The sequence below is a fragment of the Aplosporella prunicola genome (genome assembly GCF_010093885.1).
Source record: "Aplosporella prunicola CBS 121167 unplaced genomic scaffold K452scaffold_30, whole genome shotgun sequence".
Classification (NCBI taxonomy): domain Eukaryota; kingdom Fungi; phylum Ascomycota; class Dothideomycetes; order Botryosphaeriales; family Aplosporellaceae; genus Aplosporella; species Aplosporella prunicola.
Window position 1 is genome coordinate 261,684 of NW_022983558.1, and position 9,271 is coordinate 270,954.

The window sequence follows — 9,271 nt, forward strand, 5'->3', positions numbered from 1 at the left end:
AAGATGGTTCTCTCGCTCCCCAGTATCCGCAGCGTCAGAGGCATCAAGTTCCTATGCAACCCCCGCTCCAACCACGTCATCTCGGAGCCAGTGTTCTGGTTCAAGGAGCAGTGGAACGGCACTTCGGCGATCGAGCATATCACCCTGTCGAGCGATCTACTGCATTACAGAGGCGCAGTGACAACGGGCGACGTCCATCTGGCGTGCAAGGCGCCGCGCGCACTGCAGTCGCTCGCCTTCCGCTGGACGTGCGACCTTTTCAACCGGATCAACACAACGGCGCTGCTGCCGGCGTTGGAGTTGCAGCGCGCCTCGCTGCGGCGGTTGGAGGTCCAAGTGGATGGCGCCGACGAGCCTTTTTCGATGCAAGCGCCGCTGCCCAGCCTGAAGACGCTGACCGGTCTCAAGACGCTGGTGGTGTCTGCGGTCCTGCTGACGGCGAACGGCAACTTTGAGCGCTACACTCCGACCTGGACTTGCAATTGGGACAAGCTGGCCGACGTGTTCCCGACATCCTTGGAGGAGCTCGTCATCACGAACGAGTGCCAACTTGAGCGCTTCATGTCCTGGATGTTCCCGTTCATGACCAACTACAAGACTCTTGGCCCGCGCAACTTCCGCCGTATCGAGCTGGCAATGACCCTGCCGCCTTGGGCGGTGGACAGCATTCGCGAGATCTGGAGGGACCTCGACTTGGAACTGACGGAGGACCAGGGCTTGTTGATTTGGACGGAGTGGTAGGCTGATGATGATGCTGTTGCTAATGATGATGCTGTCGCTGATGCTGATGCTGACGTTGATAGTGCAACTCATCTGTATACAGCTGCTTCGACAAATGCTGCATTCTGAGGAATGTGTACGCCGTACCGCATACGGCTGGGGTTGAATTTGCCTATACTCTAAGCCTATGGTTTCGGTCATAGGCTTGTTTGTTATGGGCATAAAGGGCGGCGGTTTGATTTCCCTAGCGCCTAGCTAGATAGCTAGACAAAGATAGAAATTCTATCAATCACCGGAATGCAAGCAAGGCTCTTTGGTTGTGTGAGACATGTGATGCGGTGATTTGTGGGCGCACCAAGTTTGCCTTTGAGATGTTGGACGTGAGACTCCTGTCTCAAAGAATGCATGTTCCTCGGAACGATACAGATTCTGTTTCCTTTACCTTGTTGTCTCTGCATAGTTAGAGAATGATATATGTAAGACATTGAGTCTGAACTGGAGACGGCTGTATGCTGATATCCAGCCGTGAGATTCTACTTCGTAGTATTTCAGTAGCGGACGTTCAACACTTTTGCGCCGTGTGGGGTCGCCGTAATTGCGGTTTTGGTGTACAGTAAGTACGGCGGTCTGTAGGATGCGGTCGCGCTGCGTTTTACCGCAAGCAGTAGCTTTGATGAGACAGCTTGATTTCCAAAAAGTAGAGAATCTCAATACATAACACTAAAACAACAGCGAAGAGAGCGACCGCACGAGCAGAGAATAAAGCCTTTAAAACGCCATCAGCCAATCAGCCACAAACAACATTCTCTCAAAGCAAACCCCCCTACGACAAATAAACCGGCAAAGCCTCAAGCCCGACATCCTTCCTCGAAGGGGACCAGCTAATCTCGTCCAGCGGGATCGCAACCCTCAAGTCCGGCACCCGCAGCACCAGCGCCTTGAAGGCCTCCTCCAGCTCCGCCCTCGCCAGCCACTCGGCCACGCAGCGATGGGCACCAAACCCGAACCCGAGGGCCGCCTCGGCGCCCCGCGCGCGATGCATATCGAAGCGGTCCGCGTCTTTGCCAAACACGTCCTCGTCGCGGTTGCCGCTCTGGTTCGCGCAGATGACGCCCTCGCCGGCCCTGATGACCTTGTCGCCCCAGCGCACGTCGACGCGCGCGACCCGCCGCAGCGCGTACGAGCTGCCGGTGTGGAAGCGGCAGAGCTCCTCGACGAACTTGGGCGCCACGGTCTCGGGGCCGGCGCGGAATTCTGCGAGCGGGAACGCGGGGTTTAGCAGCTCGAGCACGCCCAGCGCGAGCATGTTGACCGTGGTCGCGTTGCCGGCGACGAGGAGTAGGAAGGCGATCTGCACCACGTCGGCGGGCAAGAGGTGCCCTGGCGCGAGCTGCGTCGTGATGAGCTGCGAAATCAGGTCGTGCGCGGGCGCGGCGGTGCGCGCGGCCACGAGGCCGCTGAGGTAGTCCAGCAGCGATTGGTTGGCCAGCGAGGCTTCGGAGGCGGTGGCGCTGCCGTTGCTGCGGATGGCGGCTTGTTGGGTGAGGTAGGGGAGGTCGGCGAGGGGGACGCCGAGGATCGAGTAGATGGTCTAGGTAGGTGTTGGTGTTAGCGTCCTCGTTCTTCTTGGGGCGGGCTGGGACAAGACGTACGTAGGAGGGCACAGGCAGCGCAAAGTTCTCGACCAGGTCGATGGGCGCGCCGTCGTATTTCGCGAGCATGGCGTCTAGCAGGTCGTTGACGGTTTTGCGGATCTGCGGGCGCATCTTCTGCACGTTTTCGAAGGAGAAGGTGTCGGCGACCATGGCACTGCGTTTGCACCATCGTCAGCTCCATCAAGGCTTCATTCGTTGTCGTAACCTTACCGCTGGATGCCATGGGCAGGCGGATCCATGTCCACGAACGTGGGCTTGTTCTTCGCCGCCTCCTTGCCACCTGCACTCATCTCAGGGAAGCCGGGCCGGGAGCGCTCCTTGGAGAATCGCTCGTCAGTGACAACAGACACGATGTCCTTGTACTTGACCAGCAGCCACGGATGGCTCCCATCAAAGAGCTCAACGCGCGAAACCGGCTCCGAGGCGCGGAGGCGCGCATACTCGGCCGGGGGCTCGGTGCCGCTGGGGCGGGAGAAGGGGAAGCTGGGGTAGGCTTTTGCGCCGTCAGTATGGAAATACTCAAGACACCACGGTCGCTCTGCGAGCCTTACAAGCGGTAGAAGCCATTCTGGTCGACAAGAAGCGAGCACCAGCGTAGACAACAACAATGGAACAAGGTTTGCAGCCGGACGCACAAGACAAACTCAATGGCCAGACCCTGCTTCGATTCAGCTCTATCTATCAACCACCTTTCCCTGCCTCGCAGCTTATATACCCCTCCACCTTCCTCCGCCTCCCACTATGACTCTACACCAACGCGCACCACGACACCCAAGACTTGAGCACGCAACATCCACGCACTTCCGCACTTCCGCACTTTCCGCCCGGCCCGCGCGCACCACGCGACGTCAGTCCACCTCGGTGCGCCGCGTGAGGCGACATGGCTCGACGCGCTGTCATGGTCACGTAAGGGGGTTGGCTTTCTCCGCGGAGGCGCGCGGTTCTGCGGTCGCGGTTCTGTGGAGGCGGTTCTGTGGACGCTGTAGGGTGACGGAGCGAGCCGCGGCGGCGCGGGGTTGGCGCGACTGATCGGCGAACCTGTGGGTTGCGTGCCTGCGGATTTCTGTGGTTGTGGTTCTGGTGGGGTGAGCGTCGGCAGGGTCCGATGGGCTGCGTGAGGGGCCCCGCGCTTCAGCCACGCGCTAGGCGCTTGGGCTGCGAGTTAGGCTCTGCTGGTTGCGTTGGTGGGCTAGGATGCTTGCGGTTGGTGCGTCTCCTGTTGCGGCTTGTTAGTGGCGGTGTCTGCCGGCTTGCCAGTGGCTTGTTGGTTGGGGACGTGTGAATTTGGAGTGGGTTTAGTTACTTGTTCGTCTGTTAGCTTGTGCGGAAGGTGTTGTGATGGTTTTTGATGATGTTAGGTTTTTAGTCCTGATCGAAATTGTTTTGGGCCAACCGGGTGTAGACGTGGTTTAGTTTGGGGGGTGGTTCGAGGTTGATTAACTTATGGCGTTTTGAGGGCCTTTTTCTCGGCTCCTGTGGTCGCTCTCTCCTCTGTTGTTTTAGTATTATGTATGACATCTCTCTACTCTTCTTCAGACTATCTCTTCTAGTTGCGGCGTTGCGGCGACGATACTTAGCTATGAATGTGGCAGCGCTCTTCCTGGATCAAGTTCGTTCCCTTGGTTCTTGCTGAGGTGAAGCGGACTCCTTGAGTTAAGGATGGAACAAATGGACTGAGCAAGTCAAATTATCGAAATCTTCAAGAATGCAAGATAGGCTGACTAGAAAAAAGGTTGTACTGTGAAGGAGAAGGTGGTTTAGGTCATCAGAACCTGCCGATTGGGCACCGGGTAAGCGAACCGTGGGACAACCTTCCGTAATAGAGAGCCATAGGTTATTGCGTGGCGTTGCGTAGCAGACGCGCGGTAGTAGATATTTAGGTTATTACTTACCTATATATCACGATACTTTCTCGTTCGGCTCCCCACCGCGGGAGCAGAGGCCCCGTGATACGCGCGCGTGTAGATAAATACCACTAAATATCGTCCCGTTCGCTCAGTACCATGCTAAGGCCTCGTTGTTCAGTCGTGTTCAGCCAACGGGACTCCCTTCAAACCCATAGTAGACCAGGCGGGAACGTTCCTAATTAGGAAACCATCCATTCGGCTCAACGTAGTAAAGACGTTAGACTGGACCATTCCGCATTCTAGCCACAGCACCGGGCAGTGCGACTTCCCTGCACCTGAATGTCGGCTATTCTGTGCCATGGCCAAAAGACTGATGTTTGCTATAGGCAACACAACCAATCTTAATCAAGCCGCTTGAAAATTTCCCGTTAGTCTTCCAACCCTGCTCTTGATCCTTCTTTAAAAGCACCAAAATCGCGCCACGTCAAACCACACAGCGGGGCGAAATGGATATCGCCGCAACTCTCGTTGAGCTGGACTGTTTCTGCGGAGCATCGTTCCTGTTCGCCGACGACCTCAAAGAGCACCGAAGAGCACGCGGACACTTCAAAAGCCATGTATGCCACCCTCTGTGCAAGCATCCACCATACGCACCGAACCCTTCACCGCCGCGAACATGTCAAACATGCGGAAAGGTCTGCCAGAACGGAGACATTTTCAAAGACCACATCGTTGTCACCGGCCACTGCTACTGCGCAGAATGCAACATTATATTCAGCAACCCGACGGCGCTGCAGAAACACCTGAAGTCGAAGATGCACGCCTCGGAGTTCCACTGCTGCGACTGCGATTTGGACTTCAAGGATTTGCTCGGGTTAGAACTCCATTTGAAGGGACCGAGGCATGGACAAGCACCCAAAAAGAAGGCTGCCAAGAAAGAAAAATGTCCTTGCACAAAATGCAAGAGGGTTTTCAGATCGGACGGGGCCCTACAGCAGCATCTCACGTCAGTCAAGCACAACCCGCTAAGCGGCTTGAAATGCCCGCTCGGAAAAAAATGCAAGAAAGTCTTCGCTTCGCCATCGGCTCTGCTTCACCACCTTGAAAGTGGGAGTTGCGACTCCGGCATGACAAGGCTTCAGCTCGACCAGCTTGTTCGAAACCACGACACAGATCGGCTAATAAGCGTAGACTATGGAAGCTTAGGCGCGGACACGGCATCTATATCCGCACCTAACGACTTCTCGCCAAAGATCACGGCCACAGACAGCGAATGGTCGATGTATTCGATGCCAACGCCAGCGCTCAGCGACACCGGCAGCGAGTGGACGATGTGTTCGATACCAATACCAGACATCAGCGACACCGGCAGTGAATGGTCCCTTCTCACACCCGACCACTCTGACGGGGGCGTCTTTCTCCCCGCCGAACGCTCCATTCTTAGTAGCGTAAGCAAAGCAGCAGCGCCAAGGCTCTTCAAATGCCCAACATGTCCCGCCTCGCACAAGGGCTTCAAGACACTAACGGCTCTGGAAACCCACATGGCATCGCCCGCGCACGCCCTGAAGCTGTACCGCTGCCCCATCAGCATCATCACGCCGGAAATCGGACCCGGCCTGCAGGGCCAGTACAAGGTGTTCTCGACGCTGAGTGGGCTGAGCCAGCATATCGAGAGCGGGGCGTGCAAGGGGGGCAAGAACACGTTTTCGAGAATCATGATGTTTGTGCAGGAGAGGCTGAGGGGGCTGGGGTTTAGGGACATTTCGCTTTTGCGTGGGAATGCGGCTTGAGTGGGTGTGGATTGCATGATGCTTAGAGTTGTGGTTTGCTGCTTCTGGGTTATGCACCTTGTTCTGCGTTGCTGTGGTGGGGATACGTGGCCTTTGACGTGATGTAAGAGAGAACATGGTGGAGTGTTTGCGCCCCGACGACATCCCACGTGGCTTTCTTTTGCAGTGACAATTTGCAGGACAAAAGGTATTCCGTGGTTCTTCCTTTGTTTTGTGTGAGGAGCAAGCAGGAACACGCAGGAGGGTTTGATAGTCAGGTAGCAGTGACATTCATGTTCGGAGTATGGACTTCTTGAGTTCTGTCCTTTGGCCACACATAAAGCGGCTGCAGGTCTTCTAAGAAGAACAAAGAGCAAACGATCAACTCTCTTTTCGAAACATCTCTTTGTAGCTCAACACAACTTCACAAGGGTCTAAGACCTTTTATTCAGCAAAAAAAAAAAAAAAATCATTTTGCTTGCTGTTTAATTCCCTATCACACTACGGTCAATGATAAGTGTCTCAGATTTATTATCCACTATATTGGTACGCGAATACCTTTTCCCCTTGAACTTGCCGTGAAATACTAAGCCATTACAAAGTTAAACCTCAGCTTCCCGCCAGAGATTTTCCTCCAACAACGTATTCATACTTCCACGCAAATTACTTCCTATAGCCAAACAAAACCACTGCCAAACACCTGCTGCTGGATAATATTTTAAAAGAGCGTTTATACCGCGTATAAAATGCTTTTAGCTTTAGTGCTGAGTCCAGCTGGTTTGCGGCGATCGTGTATTAAGCCTTATATCAGCCCGGCTTAATACGTGTCCTATGCCGCCAGAATTAGTAGTGTTTGATGGGTTGGAATAGGGGGTTATTTGTTTCAAAAATGTTCCATTGTAATTGGTTCCGGAAGATATGACTGTGCATACATGATAGCCGAGTCGTCCAGCTGTATGTCGTATATATTGGAGGCCGTGAGGGCATTTGAGTCTTCTAGCAGCAGCGGCTGTGGTTCTTCGTATATTTGATTATTCGGTTCCCGGTATGTTCTTTCTTGTATTCCGTTGTTTGGTCCTTGTTAAGACTTTCAGCAAACCGGTCTGCTTAAGCTCAGGATGTTTTTACATACTATAAACGTAAAGGGTTTTTGGGAAGCTGTTGAAGTATACGCAGTTTATATTGCTTTTTCTGTGGCTTAGTCATTTAGCACAGGGTATAAGAGGACTCCGCCTACCGGGCTCCTAACAAGATCATGCCACTCATTGCTATCAATTGAAACCCCATTCATTGCAACAGAAGCCTAGAGGGAGATCGAATGCATTTGTTGCCAGATTTTCCAAATGGCCAGATGGTTTTAGAACTGATGCCGGTTCATATACATTAAGTTGACGCATTGCAATAGCCTCCGAGTTCTGTATAGAATTTGACCAAAGTAATTCGCTCAGTGTTGTTCCATGAGATTCTTCGCCGCTTGATGGCTCTTCAATTGGAAAGTGGGCAGACGAGACTCTATTGTATTATGATTTTTGTGCCACTTTGCCGGGCTGTTGGCAACCAACTTCAGGTTGTAAAACTTCCTCTTTCCAAACAATCTTTTTTTCTTCAAGGTATCCGAAGTGGATATGCTTGCGCAAAAGCGGTATGAGGCAGGAGTCCTTGGTGGCCAGCTCCGGCATACTTGTTCCAACCTTGACCAATATCTCGATGATGAGTTGGGACGTTTGAAAATCCAGGTCAGACCTTCTCATCTCATCGTCCTGGCTCATTTCTTTTCCTATTTCCAAACAAGCTTCCTTGACATCGTTTTTCCGCAACCTCCGTTCCCACCTAAAGATTGTCATTGCTATTGCCTTACTAGAAAATATAAAAGTAAAAGTAACTTACAGTGATGAAGATCTCGCATCGATCTCGAGGATGCGGCCGATACCAAGTTCTCTCGCCAGTAGAAGGTACTTGTTTGTACAGCAAATCATCTGGCGGATGTCAGAAACCGATTCGCCCGTATATTGTGATATCGCCTTGTACGCGTATGTCCGAGCCCCTTGACCACAGTTCTTGTGTACTGGAATTGCATCAGATTTCATGTAGCAATCTATGCAGTGTGCCAACAGAATATATAAAATGCGGCTTGTATAGGCGACTCCCCATACGTTTCTGTTTATCTTTCTGTTTATTTTTCCAGTGGCTTGAACAACTTGGAGCACTGCCGCTCTAGGAGCTCTAAGAACACCTGCTGGTTCCGAAGTACTCAAATCAAATAGGAACGACCAGTTATTACTCCTTCGAATCTCCTGGATTAGTGATGCTGGTAGAAGATCCACGCATCTCAAGCTCTTAAGAGCTAGGTTGACATTTTGTTTATTAGGCCGTTTACGGTCACAGCTGTTTTTGGGTGTTCCTTTCGTAGAAAGTTGATCTGTAAAGCTGCTTGTTTCACTGCTGGATTGGCTAAAATTATGCTGTAAACTTGGGGAATTCACAACAAACTCGCTCGAGGACCAAGCCGTGTCGTGGCTTCTGTCGCTTAAACTGTATAAGCTCCTTAGGTCAAATGCTTCGTCTCTGTCTTCTGTAATGTGTTGGGTACAAAACGATTGCTCGATCGGTTTTCCCGGACTCGGGAGGAACGAGAGTGGCGTTGCGTTCAACGCAAATTGTGTGGGCGCGAAGCTGAAAAGTTCTTCAACGGTTCCTTGACTGAAGAACTTTTGAATGAGAGATTTCTGGTGCTACGTATACAATGTTAGATGCAATTGCATGCGAGCGTGAAGGACAAGGTTCTACTTACTGGTAAGTACAAGACCGTAGAAGGATTTGCAGAGCTGAGTACGAGAAGTGCACTATCCACCTGATTGCCTTGAATGCTGTTGTCGAGAGCGGAAGACATTTGGCAAATATGCGAGTTAAATCGCCTATATCGAAAACATGGAACGAGATGCGGAGCAAGATTTAGAACAGTAACGTGAAGGGTAGCTGCTGTCTTTTGAATTTGAGGGATCCACCTTCTCCTCGAAGCATGTTTGTGCGACTTGAGTCTGCGGTAGCGAGCTTCATGACTACATAATACATTTCGCATATGTGATAACATGATTATCCCACCTCTGGTACACACAAATTATCAAGGTATTCGTTGCTAGGAAAATAACTTTTAGACACTAAGATCAAGATTGAGTTGAGTTGAGTTGTATTCATTTACCCTGACCCATCGCCCTGAGCGATATGCAGGCTACAGACTATTGTCAGCCAGGATCACTCCGATAACTCTCGTTTATCAGCC

The 9,271-nt window shown here is 52.1% G+C and overlaps 3 protein-coding genes across 3 annotated transcripts; 1 reads left to right on the forward strand and 2 right to left on the reverse strand.

The window, feature by feature from the left end:
* Window positions 1-1,400: 1,400 nt before the first annotated feature.
* K452DRAFT_321839 (uncharacterized protein) lies at window positions 1,401-2,942 on the reverse strand (the record flags this gene model as incomplete). Its single annotated transcript, XM_033544439.1, has 4 exons — window positions 1,401-2,311; window positions 2,373-2,529; window positions 2,586-2,868; window positions 2,927-2,942. The coding sequence occupies 4 exons, from the start codon at window positions 2,940-2,942 to the stop codon at window positions 1,544-1,546; spliced, it is 1,224 nt and encodes a 407-aa protein (XP_033393159.1). The 3' UTR covers window positions 1,401-1,543.
* Window positions 2,943-4,728: 1,786 nt separating this feature from the next.
* Window positions 4,729-6,012, forward strand: K452DRAFT_236010 (uncharacterized protein; the record flags this gene model as incomplete). Its single annotated transcript, XM_033537474.1, has 2 exons — window positions 4,729-5,376; window positions 5,476-6,012. The coding sequence occupies 2 exons, from the start codon at window positions 4,729-4,731 to the stop codon at window positions 6,010-6,012; spliced, it is 1,185 nt and encodes a 394-aa protein (XP_033393160.1).
* A 1,499-nt stretch (window positions 6,013-7,511) lies between these two features.
* Window positions 7,512-8,881, reverse strand: K452DRAFT_312438 (uncharacterized protein; the record flags this gene model as incomplete). The annotated part of the gene is made up of 3 exons (XM_033543556.1): window positions 7,512-7,821; window positions 7,879-8,723; window positions 8,783-8,881. The coding sequence occupies 3 exons, from the start codon at window positions 8,879-8,881 to the stop codon at window positions 7,512-7,514; spliced, it is 1,254 nt and encodes a 417-aa protein (XP_033393161.1).
* Window positions 8,882-9,271: the final 390 nt, after the last annotated feature.